This window comes from Equus przewalskii, chromosome 20 (assembly GCF_037783145.1).
Source record: "Equus przewalskii isolate Varuska chromosome 20, EquPr2, whole genome shotgun sequence".
NCBI lineage: Eukaryota > Metazoa > Chordata > Mammalia > Perissodactyla > Equidae > Equus > Equus przewalskii.
The window spans coordinates 25292899-25311727 of record NC_091850.1 but is presented as its reverse complement, the minus strand read 5'-3'; the positions used below and the strand labels follow the sequence as shown (position 1 = coordinate 25311727).

Below are 18829 nucleotides of genomic sequence, written 5' to 3'. Positions count from 1 at the left end.
TCCAATGAGGGTCACTGGGATTGGAATGAGGTCCCACTCCATGCAGGCATTCAAGGACCCAGTTACCTTCTATCTAATGGCTCTGCCATAAATCAGGGCCTTTTATCTTGTTGGCAGAAGAGGGAAGATAGCATGGAGGATCAGGGTCTATTAGGGACGAGGCCTGGAAGTGACATACATCACTTCTACCTGTATGCCCTTGGCTGGAATTCAGTCAAACAGGCCTCACCTAACTACAAAAAGTCTGGGAAGTAACATCCAGCTATGCGTTCAAGAAGAAATGGAAACAGGATTTGGTGAAACATGGCAGTCTCCATCACATCTACCTAACATCCTCAAGGAGTTGCTAATAAGACCGCGTGTGAATGCCAATGTCAAAGTGCCATGGAAAGTGATAAACAAGCTACAGACGATACTGGTATTGATGATCAAACTAGTGAGTCTCTGTGTATTTTCTAAAGTGCTAAAAAACACAGCAATTTGGGCGGTGTGAGAATAGACTGAAATGTAATCACAATGTCCATCTTCCTGTAGAAGAGACTCTCCACATGTGTCTTCAAAAATGGGCAACCAGAAGTAAATAATCCCCTTTCTCTCCCCATTGGCCCATCCACAATGGGAGTGCAATGGAAACATTTACTTGGAGAAAAAAATAAGTGAAAAGTAAAGGGGTAGAAAGCCATCACTTTGAGTGTAGTTGTCAGAGAAGGAAGCAGCCTGAAGCAATCCCTTGGTGGCAGCCAGCTTCCACAGCAGTCATTTATCACCACAAGAAGATGCAGGGGAGTTAATCCTGGCACTGACACGTTAACAACTCCAGGCACTAGACTCAGCACAAAATTCACGCTGAGAAAATGAAAATAATTAGGAGACCACACATTAGAAATGCACCACTAAAAAGGGAGGGCAGTCATTACAGCCACAACCACAATCACGGACCTCTTTTCACACCCAAGGTCAGGTTAATGCTTGTAATCCCCTGAACCAACTGTGCAAACGTGTCCCAGGGCACTGTGTTATTTGCACCAGATAGATGTCTTTTTCACTCTGTTTTGAGTATCCACGTGGCCTGTCGTGAAAGACAAAGAACAAACACAATTTGCACAGGCTTCGTTACACGAATATTAGTGCTTTAGGAATGCTCTACCATCAGGCCAGCTTTGCCTTAGTAAGGGGTCCAGGCCAGATCTGATTCATCCTGCTGCCTTCCTCCCCGGAACTATCCCCCTGTCTTACCCATTCCTCTGACCCAAGGAAGATTCAACCTAGTCAAAGGGAATGTGATTAGCAGCCCCCATGTAGCCTTTGCTTTTAAAGGGGTTCCCATCTCATGGTGTTGACTCAAAAGAGCAGTCAAATAATTAGCTAGGACAGAGCAAGCAAACTGATCAGTCAGGCTGTTCTTGGACTAGTTCCAACCTTCAGACAGGATTTAACAACAGTTCTAAAGAATTGAATCAGTCTTCCAGTGTAGAGAAGTAGAAGTTGAGGCAGAAATTGCAAGCAAGGATAGAAAACAATGTTTAGAATAAAAACGTCTCATTGAAATATACAGTGACAAGAATCATCCACATAATCATGGCAATTCTCCATTTCCTTTTGCTACGCAGATTCCTGGCAGAGTGTGAGTGAAATTGAGCTACACAGTCCCAGTTTTTCAAATTAAGAAAATAATTATTTGTTTCCCTAATCTTCAACTTCTACTCCAGAAGGCAAAATTTAAGCTTTAAGAATCATGCACCAAAAAAGGGTACAGGTAAACCTCATTGCATTTTTTTCATCTTGTGTCCTGGTTACTTATTTTCATCTTCCTAAAGCTACTGTGGAAAGAAAATTTTAAGGACTAGGAAGAAAAACAACTCAATATTGATAGCCCGGATTACATTCTAAAAACCGATAATACTTACTCATTATCTCAGCAGTGTGCCTGAATTTTTACATTTAACATACTCTTTACCCTGAAAAATTAACAAGTACCAATCTTAACTGTTTTTCATTTTAGGAACTTCAAATAGAAAGAAAACTGGAAAAAATATTTTTCTTAGCTGAAAGTGAGTATAAGTGGAACTTCCCATCTCCCCTTCATATATTTACTGACAACCACCTGACAGGGTGACAGTGATGCAATGTGGTTAGGGAGGAACTGGGGCAGAATGTGCAGTTTCCTCTTTCTAGAGCCGATTTGTTTTCAATGATGACAATTCTGGAGGTTACTACTCAAAGGAAGCACAGGCAACAGAAGTGTTTATAGCGATGATTAAGAGAAGACTCTGAGACACTCACCAATCACCATGAATTCTTTTTATATTGGCTAACAAATGTGTGTTTTTCTGAATCCTTGCTATTCATGAGCAAATAGAATAAACAGGAGAATGATACTATATTTATATATCCATATGGTGCCTTACCTAAGTAATGTGATTCTAGTTATTTTATGTCCTGTAATTAGTTGAAATCTGGAATGCCCTCTGTTTCTATTACTCATTTGATACTGTGCCATTTGAGAATAACTGGAGAACCAGATAAATTCTTAGGAGGTTTGTTCATTCATGAAACAACATTTAAGGAACGAGTGCCTGTTTATCATATAAAAGAATAGAGTTGTTTACTCGCCCTGTGAGGAGATGCAACACGTTAAAATGCATGTATACGGCACACGGAAAGAGGTTTTCCTAGGAACTCAAATTGTGTGAAAGCTCATGCAATCTTACTTTATGGTTTAAAAAGAAAATGGTGACGCGGTTATAATTATACCATGATGTTTTACAAGCTTTTTTTTTTCAGTTTTCAGTTCAGATTTTAAGAAATAGAGTAGGAATAAGTGAATAATGAGTATACAGAAAAATTGTTCCCACAAAAGTCAAACAAACTGCAAATCAAACAAAAACGAGTAGAGCAAATAGGCTTTTCGAAGAGTCAACTATGGAGGTAACGACTGGAGAATTCTTTTACTCCAGTTTCGAATCCCCGTCTCGCTCTCCACCATCCGTTCAAAGGATTCATGGGGAAGGTGTCTAACATGAATATAACAGGGCCAAGGCATGAAGCTCATTCTAGCCGTTCTTGCAGGACGGAGGAGTTCTCCGGGGGAGGAGAAAGGTCTCCGCGGTTAGACAGCCAGCCCTCCCAGCCTCCCTGGCTCTCCCATGGGGTGCCGGCGGGCCACTTCCCTTCACAGCCGCAGGACTCGGCCAGCTGCGCCGTGAGAAGCTGCGGTCCCGTCTCCCTTTTTTTGCCTGGGGCTGCCCTGCCCAGCCCAGCCCACAACTCAGCACTGCCAACCAACTCCTTTCCCGGTGAGAGGATGGATTCTCCGTCGTTTCCCCGCCCAAGTCTGGTACCCACCCTCCCATCCACCCACCAAACCCGTTGCGCGCACCCCACCTCTGAACAGGGGACACGCGCACGCGCGCACAGAGCCTACTCCTCCTCCGGGGGCCACGCGCGCACACACGTACACCTCAGCCGCTCCAAGGTGGAGTCCTAAAGCAGCTGACTTCCCTTCCCAGCACCCAGATGTTACGACCCGCGTGTAAAAGGTGCACGAAACAGCCCACTCGGAGCGGGAGGCAGTGAGGAAGAAGAGATGCTGGTTTCAGAGCTGGGCCCCTGGACGCCGAGTTCAGAGTGGCTAAGAGGGTGCCCGGGAGAGCACCGGGGCTCCCCGTGGTCCCCGCCAAAGGCGACCTGTCAGCACCATCAGCCCGAGGCATGGGAGGCACGTCTCGGCGACCTTCCCCTCCGAGGGCGGGAAAGCCGCGGGGAGCCACCCGCCGCGGCGCAGTGGGACCCTCTGGGGCCGGAGCCCCGCCCCCGGCCGCCGCCTTCTCCGTCGCGCCGCGGAGGGAGGGCGCGCCCCGCCCCCTGCCCGGCCGGCCAATGGGCGCCCGGGCCGCGCACTGTGTGTCCCCGCCTCCGCCAGGGAAACTTGAAGCAGGAGAAAAGTTTGTACAGAGGCTGCAAGGGCGAGAGCGGAGCTCGAAACCCCGCAGCCCGAGAGGAAGAAGATGAACGGCCCCAGGTCAGAGCCTCAGGCCGAGTGGACCTCAAGCCGCCCCCAGGGCGCCAGAAGCGACTTCAGCGGCAGCCACCAGCCCCGGTAGCTGCCCGTGCTGCCCAAGGCTAGGGAGGAAGGTACTCCGAGCCAGGGACTGAGGCTCAGTGCCACCTGCGCGCGCGGCCGCACATCTGAGCGCTATCCGCCCGCGAAGGGACCTTCGGGCTCCTCAAAGCTTGGACTCGTCTGTGAAGGAACGAAGAAACAGAAAGAAATTCAAGATCAGGCTTCACTAACCCTTCCGCTGCCCTTCTGGTTCTCCAAGTTTTTGAAAGCTTGCCACTGTGACCTAGTTCCGGAAAATTGGCAGCCACCGAGACCCGGCTCTGAGAAGGCAAACGCTTGGCAAGTTCCACACTGAGCGGGGCGAGACTGCGGGCTGTCTGGAGGCGTGTCCAGGACCTCTGAGGCCTGACCCTGGGGGCTCGCGGGGCTGCCCCTGCCGCAGCCACCACAGGTGAGATGGGGTTGGGGGCACTGAACAGAGAGCGGTGGGCGGGCGCTCCGGGAGAGGAGCCAGGGAGGAGAGCGCCTCCTCCAAATTGTCTTCCATAACTTGTTTTTAATGAGAATATTATTGACTCAGAATCTGTCGGGAATAAGAGCGAGCCACTTTTCCCTCGAGATAAGTCTTGTTCTTCTTGGCAGTGGAGGGAGTTGGGCTGGGGAGAGGAGGAGAGAATGGCACTATCAACTTATAAATATTAATGTCAGTAGAGTGATGCTGCTGGCAAGACGTATCCGGAGCCTAGACATTTCGGTAGCCGCATTTGGTAAGTGGATACAATCCACACTGTAGGATGGAGTTGCTCCCCTTGTCTCATCAGCGTATTGTTTCTTGGACGCGGGTCTGACACCTTGCAAGTGGTCATTTTCGCTCACCGCGCCTTTGTCTCTCTCCTACCATCCCCAGACCCAGCCTCGCACTCCAAGGCTGCGTCCCGCCGGCCACCATCATGTCCACCCCGGGGGCTAATGCGACCGCCTCCTCGATCGCCAGCTCCAACCTGCCCAAGAGTCCGGTGACCATCCCGGCGGTGATGTTCATCTTCGGGGTGGTGGGCAACCTGGTGGCCATCGTGGTACTGTGCAAGTCACGCAAGGAGCAGAAGGAGACGACCTTCTACACGTTGGTATGCGGGCTGGCGGTCACCGACCTTCTGGGCACGTTGCTGGTGAGCCCGGTGACCATCGCCACGTACATGAAGGGCGAGTGGCCCGGGGGCGAAGCGCTGTGCGAGTACAGCACCTTCATCCTGCTCTTCTTCGGCCTTTCTGGCCTCAGCATCATCTGTGCCATGAGTATCGAGCGCTACCTGGCCATCAACCACGCCTACTTCTACAGCCACTATGTGGACAAGCGGCTGGCGGGCCTGACGCTCTTTGCCGTCTACGTGTCCAATGTGCTCTTCTGCGCGCTGCCCAACATGGGCCTCGGCAGCTCGCGGCTGCAGTACCCGAACACCTGGTGCTTCATTGACTGGACCACCAACGTGACGGCGGACGCCGCCTTCTCCTACATGTACGCGGGCTTCAGCTCCTTCCTCATTCTCGCCACCGTGCTCTGTAACGTGCTCGTGTGCGGCGCGCTGCTCCGCATGCACCGCCAGTTCATGCGCCGCACCTCGCTGGGCACCGAACAGCACCACGCGGTCGCCGCCGCCGTGGCCTCGGCCGCCTGCCGGGGTCCCCCGGCCGCCGCCTCTCCCGCCCTGCCGCGCCTCAGCGACTTTCGCCGCCGCCGGAGCTTCCGCCGCATCGCGGGCGCCGAGATCCAGATGGTCATCTTACTCATCGCCACCTCCCTGGTGGTGCTCATCTGCTCCATCCCGCTCGTGGTGAGTGGCCGGACTGGGACCCCCCGCGGCCCTTCTCCTGCATCCCTCTCCCTCCTCCGTCTCCCGCTCCCTCCTTTCCCGCTCTTTCCTTGGCAGGGAACCCGTGCCCTCCAGGTCAGGGCTGGGACCCCCAGCTCGGCTTCTCAGAGCAGACCCAGCCTCCTCCTAGGCCGTCTCCCTAGAGATTTTGCAGGTGCTTTTACCCTACATCCCCGAGTTTCTTTCCCCGAAAGCCGGTTTCCTTTCTCTCCCGGGACGGCCCCTACCCCTTGCTGCCTGACATTGGCCCTGAGCCTTCCGGGAACACCCGCCACCCTCTGTCAGAGGCGGCGGGGAAACTGCTGTAGTGTGACTTAGCCCAGTCCTGCACACTGTGAACCGCAGAATCCGAAACGTCAGGGCTGGTGATCTCTTTGTGTACACCATTCCTTAGAGCAGTAGGGGTTTGGTGTTTTGGTTTATGCAGGGTTTTTTGGTAGATGATGTAGAATTTTAGAGCTAGACGAGATACTGGATGCTTTTTGGTCTAATCTAACTCCCTCAGTTTACACAGGGAGTAACTTGCTTAAAATAATCTAGCAGAAATACAACTGTCAAAAGTCCGTGCTCTTTACCATGCTGGGCCCTGGGACCACGTCTCAGTGCACACTCGGGTCACAATTCCTGCACAGGACATGGCCCAGACTCGGGCTCCTTCATTCTCTCTAGGGGCCAGGCAAGCAAGGTTCTCAGGGGGCCTGTTAAGGGCAGGCTGCTGTACATGGGGCATTGACTTTGAATTCTCAACCACTGTGAAAGGTACAGTGCCACTCTAGAGGAACGGAGCTCTAGAGATGGTCGTCATATTTATTGCCAGGCCCAAGCCCCACGGCGTGTGATGAACCTCAGACCCACCTGACGCCAGACCTTGCTCGTGTGGTAGCACATTGTGCCTCCCTCCCAGAACACTTCTAATTTTGACCGTTGTACCTTGTGTGTTTGAGTGTGGCGATGCTTCATTTTTAGGACACCACTAGCTTTAAAATTCTCCTCGGATTAACTTTTTAAATATTAAAAGCAGAAAGGTTGAAAACCTACCTCGTTGTCCTCTACTTTGCCTGTCATGAAAACGGAATGCACCAGAAACTGATGGGCAGATGAACACAATACTTTATCCAGAGTTTCTCTTAAAAGCCACTAGTCCTGAGTTTTTCCATCTCTCAAAACACTGCATTCCTGGAAATTCTAAAACTACCAACTCAGAGAGGACTTCTCTTTCTTACGCTGATTGAGAACAAGAGAAAAGAAATGTAACACACTGTTATTCCTTCTTTTCCCTTATTAATGCTGTCCAGGGATCTTTAAGATAAAAATATCCTATCTCTGATAAAAGTGACTGTAAATGGAAGGAACTTAGAGGTGGCTGAGAGCCAGCATACAGTAGCTTCTTGCCAATTTGTATAAACAAAAGTAAATATAATTGGCCAGACCGCCCTTTAAACCATTCCAGGACCCAATATACAGAGTTAAGTCACACTTGAGCCACATAAATATATTTTAGTGTCTGTAATGGCAACTCTGAATAAAGCGAGATTTTGGAAGAAACAGCTTTGCTCCTGCTGGGGCTCCCTTCTCTGGCTTCTGCCTTATGTTTTACAGAACAGTAAATGACAAAGTGAGTGGTCGTTATTTACAGAACATCCACTTTAAGGAACTGAGGAATTGGAGCTGGAAGTTTAGCCACATGCACATACTTGTTAAATGTGTTTTGGTTGGAGGTAAACTTGTGAAGCTGTTGATGACTGCACAGTCACAGATGAATTAATTGTTTTCTTCCAGCATCTAGACAGGCATAAAAGCTTAATTCATCTAATGGGCCGAAGTGGCAGACCTAGCCGTAAGGTGCAAGGCCATTTATCACAAAGCTTTTGAAATTATTGGAGAAGCTGGAGGCGAGAAATTATAGGAGCTATATTTGTGGTTTGCAAATTAACTACATTTCAACTTACAAATACTGTCCATTCTATATAAAGTCAGTAACATGTAGTAGATAGTAAGGAATTGTACCTTGAAGGTTGAAACTGGCTCAGCTAAGAAGTTAACACACGATGAAACACGTACCTTTTTAAGTAGTAAGGAATCATGTAAGTAGTGGTATCTTCAGTTTGTAGCCTTTAGTTTTGGCTACCAAAATCTAATTTCAGAAGCAGGTTAATTGTAAATTAATGATAAGCAATGGGGTCATTGTACTACCCACCCAACCACAGGTTAGTGATTATGAAAGAATTAAAAGGGAAACTTATCCACAACTATAGTTTTCTCTGGCTTCCTTTTACAACTTTCTTGTTTTTTTCATGTTTCTCATATTCGTATTGTAATTTAAGTTTAAAGTTTCCAAACTCTCTGACATTTAAAGCAGTTGGAGCTGTCTTTAATTCCAAGGAAACCAATGAAGCATCTCTGTTAACTTTATTAGACTGAGTTGGTTGTTAATCCTATTTGAGGAAAATCAAACCGTTCGTAACATTTAAAAAGCTTTGGAAAGACTACCAGAGCAAAGACAGTTTACTTGCAATTTCAGAAAGTTTGACACACTATGAAAGGAAAACAAGCAGTCACTGAAAAGCAGCCAAGTTTTTGTCTTTTGGACACCAGGGAAGAAAAAACTAGAGTGGCTCTTAGAGGGCGGTTGATACTGAGTTTAGTATGAAAAGTAAATTGTAATTTGTCATCCAAAATATATGGGTCTCATAAATAAAGCTTGAAATGGAAATTCGAGAAAGGTTGAGAACTTAATTGTAGATATAAGGAACTGTGCTGAACTTGCAAAATTTTCTAAAGTGAGTCATAATCAATGAACAGAGAAGGTGTAAGTACAATCTAGAAGGAACCTTACAAGACAAGACTTAGTGGGACGGTGGTTCTTGTCATTTTGTCTATTCTATTTATAACCAGTCTCTGGTTTTTTAAAATACAAGAGAAGGTGAAGAAATGAAAGAGTCTACGCTTAAGATAAACAAAGGGGATTGAATTCTTTAGAAATATGCAAGCAAGACGGCCTCATAAGTCCCTGGTGTTAAATGCTGTGGCTAGATCAACTTCTAATGCCTAATTTTGCAGTTACTAATGTTAAAATAATGATTATAATCAAATCTTTTGCCTCAGGACTAAACACTTAATACTGTAGGGTTCGGAGAGGCATTTTGCTCCATGCACAGGCAGGCCAAGACCATATTCATTGCTTACTTATTTCTTTTATCTTCTTCTTTCTCTGAAATAACAAGTATTCATCTCTGTTAGGTGTAGAATGGCCAGTTTGATTAATCCTCTGCCTTGGAGGGTAAAACTTAGGTCTTTGGGAAAATAGCTTCCTGTGAGTGTGTATTTGTTGCTTACCACAAACTGGTTGTCTCTGTAAAGCCTTACCCAGCATTTGATCAGCAAAGATTTGTTAGGGCAGATGAAAACTTCGTAAATAGATACACTTTTGTTTGCTGTGGGCAAAGTGGAAGTGGAGTCATAAAGCTGATGGGATTTCAGATGAGCAAAGCTCGCATCTATAGATACAAGAGTAATGCCATAAATTTGGGTACTATTACAGGAGAACCTGAAGGATTTGATTATTTTTCAAATAAATTCAGCTAAGTTAAAAAAATACCAATTCCTAAAAGCAATCTTTGAGTCACAACATGAAATTTGGAGAGCTAGTAGTGTTACCTGGAAGATCGCAGCGTAGCATAAAAGTAACTTATTTCCACGGCCGGCATCTCAGATGAATCTTGAAAAAAGCTCTAGGGAGAAAGTAGGGCTGACCAATATTTTCACTCTGTCTGCACCTCAGTTTTCTCAACTGAAGATGAAGAATTTCTATCCTTTTGCATCTTACCAGGTGGCTATGGATCAGTCCTAGTCCGGTGCTCTTTTCACAGTGCTTTGCTGACCTGTCAAGGCTTGCTGTTATTAAACATCTACTAACAAGATGTTTTTTCCCCCAGAGCTGAAGTGATTCTTGTAGTCTCCTATTAAATGCTGAAAGTTAGATTTAAAAAAAAAAAAATTCTTTAAAAGTAAAAATAAATTTTTGATGTAGACACTGGCCTATAAAGTAATTTGCCCATAGTAAATGGCTAGTTAGTGACCCAGAGGGAAGGAAAATTGAGCTCTCCTACACCACTGCCCAGTAAGAACTCTTCCCACTATTCTTTACTTAAAGGATTTTTTTTTTTTTTGGTCACTAAAAAAAAAAAGTGGTAAGAATTTCTAGTAACAGCTGTGTCAATTTTGGACTCTTCACAAGGGAGTTAGATAACTGAGCACACACAGATCGTTCCTTTTATGTGCTTGGAACACAGCAAGTAGCACACACGCACAAACCTTGTCATTTAGTGGAAAGCATTTCTACTTTGACAGTCAATAACTAAATCGGCCTAATCAAAATTTCAATGTTTTTTCAATTAGACATTCCCTGCCAACAGGTTGTTCTTAAACAGCAAGTACATGGTTTTGATAGCATGTCATTAGCTGTACCCCAAAGCTACCTCTAAGCTGTGATTTTCAAATTATTGATATATTCCAGTGGTCAAGCTTTCACATATGGTTTACCAAAAAAGTAATGACAGCCAAGAAATATGTTAAATGTTAGGCATTTTCCTAAGCGCTTTCATCATTTGTACATAAATTATAAGGAGCAGAGCTAGGATATGAACAGAGGTTTGTTTGATTCCAGAGTTTGCGCAGTTACCTCCACAACATTCAGCTTTCCTGTCATCACATCTTCTTCTGGATTTATCATATTTTCTCCAAGTTATGCTCCAGTGCCCCTGAACCGTAATCTGTAGTCATCCTCAAGTAGTTGAGAATATTGTAATGTCTGCCAATATGAATGGTAAACTACGTGCACAAATCTGCAGCTACTAAAAAATGGACTCACTTAATATTAAAACAGAGTATGTGTTGTTTGTGTTCAGGTAATTCTTTTAGGGTGTTTTCCCCCCTGACTCGGAGGTTCTGTTTTATCAACAGCACACTCTTCCAACACTGAAAACTGCCTGAGCCGTGTTTATTTGTTTAACGTATGGGGCTCCGTTGGACAAGAATTCCAGAAAAGTGCTTTCCTCTCCCCACATGCCACTGAAGTACTGCTGTGGATAGTCCCATCGTCATCTGGGGTTTCCCCCTTTGGGGAGAGCAAACCTAGTCGCCTTTAAATGAGGAGGAGATTGCTATATTTTTTCAAACATTACGAAGTACGTGGAGCTTTTGTTCATTTTTGTCCTTTTTTCTCTATTTCAAGTCAATATCCATTGAAAACATGCTGCGAAAGAAAACTCATCTGTCTTGATTCTTTTCAAATAATTTGACTGACTTTTGAGAATGCTTTTACCTGAATTTGGAATTTCGCTTTTTGTATTCATCTTTTTGCCACCCTGTGAGCGCCCCTTTGCCGAAACTAAGTGACGAGGCTCCGTGGCTTGTGTTCATTGCAACCCCCATGGATGTCTAAACTAGGGCTTGCTTTCATTCCTTTCTACAGTAGTCAAACTTAATTACCGCTGGGGATGGAGTGAGGCACAGAGACGATTCTTTCCTTGCCTCTTGTCACTTTTGATTATGGAAGCCCATTATTACTTTTTTTTTACAACACTCAGACTTTTCTAAAAGGTCATAGAAATTTAAAATAAAATGGGAATTCCCAATACATTCCTTTAAATAGCTATAAATTTCATTCCTTTTATAGCCATTTTAACTGTTAAAAATTGTCCTCCTTTCAGTAGGAACCATGTTTCCTTTGAGGTGGCGGTGGGAGAAGCAACTAGCAACAAAACATTTAAATGTCAAAAATATCAGAAACACAAACTTGAGACTTAACCAAGAGTCTGTTCTGAAAGAGGGTCTTAGAGATGGCTGGGTGAAAAGCTTCTTAGGAAGGCCTCATGGGACCAAGAAGTCCCAAGTGGAGCAACACTGCCACCTAGAGGCTGGAAGTCTCAAGTCCGCATAAACCCTGCCATAGGCATTTTTGTAGACGACATGGAGGGCCTGATGGTAACAGATTTAATCCATCATTTCTTTTACCTTTAGGAATGAATACAGATGATCCCCAACTTCTGATTTTTCAACTTTACAATGGTGTGAAAGTGATAGGCCTCCAATAGAAACCATATTTTGAATTTTGAAGTTTGATCTTTTCCCGGGCTAGCAATATGCCGTACAGTACTCTGGTGGTGCTGGCTCCCAGTCAGCCACTTGATCACTAGGGTTGTACCCATACAACCATTATGTTTTTCACTTTCAGGACAATATTTAATAAATTGCATGAGATATTCAACACTTTTTCATAAAACAGGCTTTGTGTTAGATGATTTTGTGCAACCATAGGCTAATGGAAATGTCTTGAGCACATTTAAGGCAGGCTAGGCTAACCTGTGATGATGAGTAGGTTAGGTGTATTAAATGCGTTTCCCACTTAGGATGTTTTCCACTTACAATGGATTTCTCTGGATGTAACCCCATTGTAAGCTGAGGAAGATCTGTATGTGATAAGAGCAAAATATAGACCTCACTCTTTTTACCAATAATTCCATTGCTGGGAAATAACTGTTAAACAGAAAGCCACTCAGCCTGGTAGAACAGAAAAAGCAACATGGAAGTCATCTGTAGATCTGGAGCCCAGACCAGAGTCGGCCACCAACAGGGTAGGGGGCCCTTGATAAGTTCCTCAAAACCTCCAGGTCTCAGTAACACTTCATCTAGAAAGGTCCGTAGACCTAAGGGAGATTCATCTCTCAGCACCGACACGGCTGAGAAACTCAATAAAGATTATGGGAGGAAGAAACCAAAGTGTTTTGCTGCACTAGATTTTTTAAGGATAGAAAATCAGTCATGCTTTGTCTTGATAGCATCATTTATCCAAGCAGAGTTTCTCCAAGTAGTTTAAGAGAAGTCATCACATATACTGCCGTTCGTTCTAGTTCAGTTTTTATGTAGCTGTCTTCCGGAGATCAAGGTAATAGTTTCATCTTAGAGCTGTTTCATCATTTTGTTCCATGAGAGTTATAGAACCATAATTCCTTATCCAAAACATTTAGGGCAGATGTGTTGTAGAATTCAGAATTTCTTGGCTTTTAGAAAAGTAATTTAGTAATACACTGTATAATATAATACAGCCCCATCAGAAGTGGGACAGCACCTCTGGAGCAAAACACAGGAATACTCACGCTAAGTGGAATAAATAAAACTATAAATAGCCTCATGGTCTAGTCAGTTCAGGTTTTGCTGTCAAAATGAGTTTAGGTCAGGTTTTGCAACCAAAAATAAAACAAAACAAATGAATAACACAAAGCAAGAGCAAATGAACAACAATTTCTTGATAAAGGATTATGGACCTGCGGGTATTTAAGGTCTAAATTCCAGTTAAGGAAGAAATAGAAATATTATTACACCTCACTGATCTAGCATCATCTAGGAGTAAGTTTCATATGAGTTGTCTTGCAGATTAATGAAATTTCCTTAAAAGTTTTAAACTTCTTTTATCCAAATTGTTGTAAATCTTACTAAAATATCCCTATTCTTTCTTAGTGATTCGTACACCATGAATCTTAATTATTCTACTGTGTGGTAAGGTAGCAATAGTCTCAAGTCTTGATATGGTTGGATATTTGCCCCTAGTTAAATGGCTCCAGGTGTGCTTTTCTGAGTTCTTTCTCTTTTTTATGGTTTTTATGCATCCTCCTTGGCTGTGAGACTCATCTCTTACTTCTTCCTAATCTAAAATAATTACTAAAGGCAAGTGACAATTATTAAATAATTGCTGAAGACATTATCTTAAAACCAATATTTTTATATGAATTACAGGTAAGATTTGTATATAAAGGTCTCAGTAGAATTAGAAGTAAAATCTTGACAAAATAATAATACTTTAAGAGTAAATTTTATATATATTTGTTTTATTGAGATATAATTGACATATTACGTTAAATTAATTTCAGGTGTTACAACATAATGATTCCATATTTGCATATATTGCCAATTGATCACCACAATAAGTCTAGTTAACATCCATAACCACACATAGTTCCAACATTTTTTTTCATGTGATAAGAACTTTTAAGATCTACTTTTTGAGAGTAAATTTGAGAGTGTACATTTAAGAAGTGCTTTTTCTTCTAAGGAATAAGATGATTGTCTTCCTTACGTTAACACAAATGCATGCTGTCTTCACTGAATCCTTTAACGTTCCCAGAAGTTGGTATATCATTTTAATCTTCCAAGACTTTGCATATGGAATTGCCTCTCTTTGAAATGTGGTATCATTCTTTCTAAATTTAGCAAACTGCCACTCATCCATCAAAACTCAGTGAAGCTTCCTCTCGTCCAGGAAGCGTCTTCTGGCGCCCTCCCGTCCAGGTCTAGATTAACTGCATATACCTGTATTATGTACGGACCTCTCCCGTTTTACCAATGACCCTGCAGTAACAGTCGGTCTACCTTCCTTCTTCTGCACTGTGGGTTACTCTCTGCCTTTAAGATGTCTGTGGTATTTAATGCACCCTATCACAATGCCTAACACACAATAAGTGCTTACTGTTGAATGATTAAATGCATGAGAAAATGTGAATAAATAAGTCGTTCTAGTAAGAGCAAAATTTTTTTAACTGCTGAAAACAAGACTGCAAAAGCGCAAACAGCTTGTTAGGGTCTCCTTGTGTTTCCTTCATGTAAGCCATACATGGCCTGTGGGGGGCTGGCAGACATGCCTCTGGACTCAGATAGCTCAAACAGCACGAGAGTGAGTTGTCATCCCTACTGATCTATCCAGACGGCCCTTTTGGCACTTGGCTGTTTCCTGGCTCAGATGCTTACAAACACAGAGGAGGGACTGATTCTGACTCGAGTCTCAGGATGCATTCACTGAGTCATAGTTGTTGAGCAAAACTCTAGTTTTCAAGCATCCGGGAGCCACTGAAGGTTTAGCAGCTGAGTAGCATAATCAGATCTGCATTTTAGAAATCATCTTCTGGGGGCAGTTTGGAAGAGGAATTAGAGAGGACAGGAATTGGAGATGGGAACGCTAGATCCGTGGCTGATGCAGTCATCCAGATGAGAAATGCAGTTACGGAGAAAAGACTTGGAGCAGATTTTTGAAGGAAGGGTTGATAACGCTAGATGATGATAATAACTGGGGAACAGACTCAGAAAAATAAAAACTATTCTGTGGTCATTCTGGATGATAGGAGAGTCAGATGTTGGTTGAAAAGTTTCCAATAGATTCTGTCTAGACTCTAAAATAAAGGAATCTCTGGGCTTGTCTATGATGATTAGATGGTTAGTTGACTTACAAAATGCCTATCACTTAAATATATTAAATGGCAGCTGGAATAAGGGAAATCAATGGCTATTGGAAAAAACAGACCTCATTAATTACTTACAAAAACTTAAAAGCATTCACAGAAATGAAGTTAATAAAGTGCTTCTCAAGGGAACTTTGTGCATATGTTGCCTGTACACACATTGCATTTTTGTATACCATTTTTGATCTAGAGAAGATGTTTATAAGATAGTTACAAAAATATTTAAAGTTATACTATCTGGAAACATACATGTAATTGTACAACCAGTGGTTTTTCTGAGGCTTATTGTGTAAGCTGCTCTCTTTTTGGCACCTCTTAGCAGAAAAGAGGGCAGTTACCTAATGTGGCTAAGTTAGACATTGCATGCAAATGAATTTCTGATTGATTGATGATAAAATCTAAATGTAGGCCTCTCATTTATGCAGGTGCGAGTGTTCATCAACCAGTTGTATCAGCCAAGTTCAGAGCAAGACGTCAGCAAAAACCCAGATTTGCAGGCCATCCGAATTGCTGCTGTGAATCCCATCCTGGACCCCTGGATATACATCCTCCTGCGGAAGACAGTGCTCAGTAAGGCGATAGAGAAGATCAAATGCCTCTTCTGCCGCATTGGTGGGTCCCGCAGAGACCGCTCAGGACCGCACTGCTCAGACAGCAGGAGGACATCTTCTGCCATGTCTGGCCACTCTCGCTCCTTCCTTTCCCGGGAACTGAAGGAGATCAGCAGCACATCTCAGACCCTCCTTTACATGCCAGACCTCAGTGAAAATGGCCTCGGAGGCAGGAATTTGCTTCCAGGTGTGCCTGGCATGGGCTTGACCCAAGTAGACACCACCTCACTGAGGACTTTACGAATATCAGAGACCTCGGACTCCTCCCAGGGGCAGGACTCAGAGAGTGTCTTACTGGTGGACGAGGTGGGCGGGACTAGCAGGGTTGGGCCTACCCCGAAGGGGAGCTCTCTGCAAGTGACATTTCCCAATGAAACACTGAACTTATCAGAAAAATGTATATAGGAGCTAAGCAAAGAAATACAGCACTATTTCTGAAAGCTTATAAAATCCTGTGCAATAGACACATAAATGAAGTGTTTAGCTGTGCTCAGAAGGGCTATTTCTGTCCTAGGACTCACATTCAAGAATATCCTGGCTTTTGAGCACTTTTCAAACGAGCAAGGTGATTCACATGGGTCCCGAGGTCTGAAGCACATCGGTTGCCACCTCGTTATGACACAGGATTTCCGTCACAGCTTGATGGCTGAGAAGATCTACCCTCAGTTTTTCTACTTGACAGGAGGATGGCAGAAGTTTTGCTATTTCCGTAACATCGTGAGCTTTCTATCTGGCACCCCAAAGAAGGCCAGGTACAGAGGGCTCCGTTTCAATAAACTATGAGGACTATCTTATGGATGATTTAAGTGTCTCACTAAAGCATGAAATGTGAATTTTATTGTTGTAAATATGATTTAAAGTATTTAAAGTATGTTCTTCTCTGTGAGAAGGTTTATTGTTAATACAAGGTATAATAAAATTATGGTAAGCCCTCTCTCCCAGTATAACCAGCTGAAGTTGCAGATGTTAGATTTTTTTTTCATAAACAGATTCAGACCAAGGTGTTGAAAATTCACAGTGAAACTCATATCTATAAGATGGATATAAATTTTTTAAAGGAAGTTTAGTACTGTTAAAGGAATAAAGAAAAATGACTATTTAAGATGTGAAAATTTATGGTCCAAAGTGTTAAAGTTCTTTCCAATGTATGTGTAATACATAGTGAAAAATTTTTAGTGATGGCTCTATGTGTTTACCCAGAAAACTGTGATTTCAGGAGACCCTAACATGCTGGTAAATATTTTCTACTTTTGCCCCCACTAACTGGTTCTTTTTAAAATGTAACATAAATTTTAAAGAGTCTTTAGTAAATAACCCGTAATTGAAGTGTATAATATACAAATAAAAAGTCTAAGCAGCTTGTTTTCCCCCTGAAAGTGTGCATAGTTTTACTTTCCTAAGGAATGGTCTAGAATATTGTTTAAAATTTAAGAGGAAGACAGATTGCACCATAACGCCCTTTATGTGGAAGGAGTGGTTAAATCAGCCTGTCACAGATGTCATAAGAGTTGAACAAGTAACCGTGGGCAGTTGTTAAGGGCGCAGAACTTGGGCATGTAAGGGTCACCTACCAGTTTTGTGTAACACTCAGAAATGCTGTACACATATTTGAAGGCCCTTTCTCAAAGAAATATTAAGCATGTTTTGTTGCTTAAAGTGTTTTTGTGAATTGCTTGGTTGTAATTAAATTCTGAGCCTGATAGTGACATGGTTTTAAGAAACAGTTGTACCAACTGAAATTATTTTGGAGATTATAATAAATAAATACACTCAATCTGAGTTCCATAAACTGTGATTTTTGTTTGCTTGTTTCGGGTCATCTGTATCTTTTTAAATTAAAATATTTAAAATTTTTTATTTTGAAATAATGTCAAATATAGAGAAAAGTTGCAGGAATAGTACAAAGGCTTGGATCCCCTTAGTGGAGAATGGTATTTAGAAACCAAGATCTGGGTGTGAGGTGTACTCAAAATCACTGGTTTGTATGGGGGGTGGGGGAGACAGTATTCGTGCTTAACTTGGTACATGTAAAGAACCCAAATATTTATTACAAAAAATTCGCATAGACTTGTGCTCTTTCCTGCTTGTAAGTTCTCTAGATCAGTGCTTCTCAAACTTCAGTATGCATCAGAGTCATCTAGAGAGCCCTTGAAAACACAGTTTCTGATTCAGTAGGTCTCGGGAGTGTATACATTTCTAAAAAGCTCTAGGTGATGCTGACGCTGCCAGTATTAGGACACACTTCGAGTACCGATAATCCCCAGGAGCAAGGTCATGATTTGCTATTTGCAAGTTTTTAAAGATAATTTTGGACAATGTCAGAAAAACGGAACTCATCTTCATGGACCTGATGGCACAGTGATTCTCAGCTGAGGTAGGGATGGTTCAGAGAAGGAGCATCTGACTCAAACTTCTAAAATGTTCTATTTCACCGTGCTAACCAATGCCTAAGAAACAATGCTTTTGGAGACTATTTTACTTGTGAAAGAGGCTTTTGTTTTTCTCCCATGTACATGGACAATGAGACAACACCTAGATTTATATAGAAATGAATACACACACACACACACACACACACATATGTATTCACCTGTGTTCATGGAGAAAAACAAAAGCCTCATTCACAAGCCAGCATTACTAATACTCAAGTTACAATCTCACCCATCCTCCAGGTTCACCATTGAGGACACTGATTCTGGCTTATTCTTTTTTTTAATTAAAATATAATTCACATAAGATTTGCCCTATAAAATATTTAGTATGTTCACAGAATGCAACCATCACTGCTGTCTAATTCCAGAACGTATTCATCACGCCCCAAAGAAACCTCATACCCATTTGCAGTTACTCCGCATTCTCTACCCTGGCAATCACTCTATCTCTATGAGCTTGCCTATTCTGGACATAAATGGAATCATACAGTATGTGGCCTTTACTGTCTGGCTTTTTTCAGTTAGTATATTTTCAAGGTTCATCCATGTTCTAGCATGAATC

The 18829-nt window shown here is 43.1% G+C and overlaps 1 protein-coding gene across 1 annotated transcript; it reads left to right on the top strand.

Annotated features, from left to right (window-relative positions):
• Positions 1-3541: 3541 nt before the first annotated feature.
• Positions 3542-17624, top strand: PTGER4 (prostaglandin E receptor 4). The gene is made up of 3 exons (XM_008526530.2): positions 3542-4514; positions 4971-5895; positions 15650-17624. Exons 2-3 carry the CDS (start codon positions 5014-5016, stop codon positions 16238-16240), a joined length of 1473 nt encoding a protein of 490 aa, XP_008524752.1. The 5' UTR covers positions 3542-4514; positions 4971-5013; the 3' UTR covers positions 16241-17624.
• The last annotated feature ends 1205 nt before the right edge of the window (positions 17625-18829 follow it).

Coding starts and splice junctions, on each gene's coding strand:
- PTGER4 (XM_008526530.2), top strand. CDS start 5,014: ATGTCCACCCCGGGGGCTAATGCGACCGCCTCCTCGATCGCCAGCTCC. Junction 5,896..15,649: donor TCTGCTCCATCCCGCTCGTG/GTGAGTGGCCGG, acceptor TCATTTATGCAG/GTGCGAGTGTTCATCAACCA.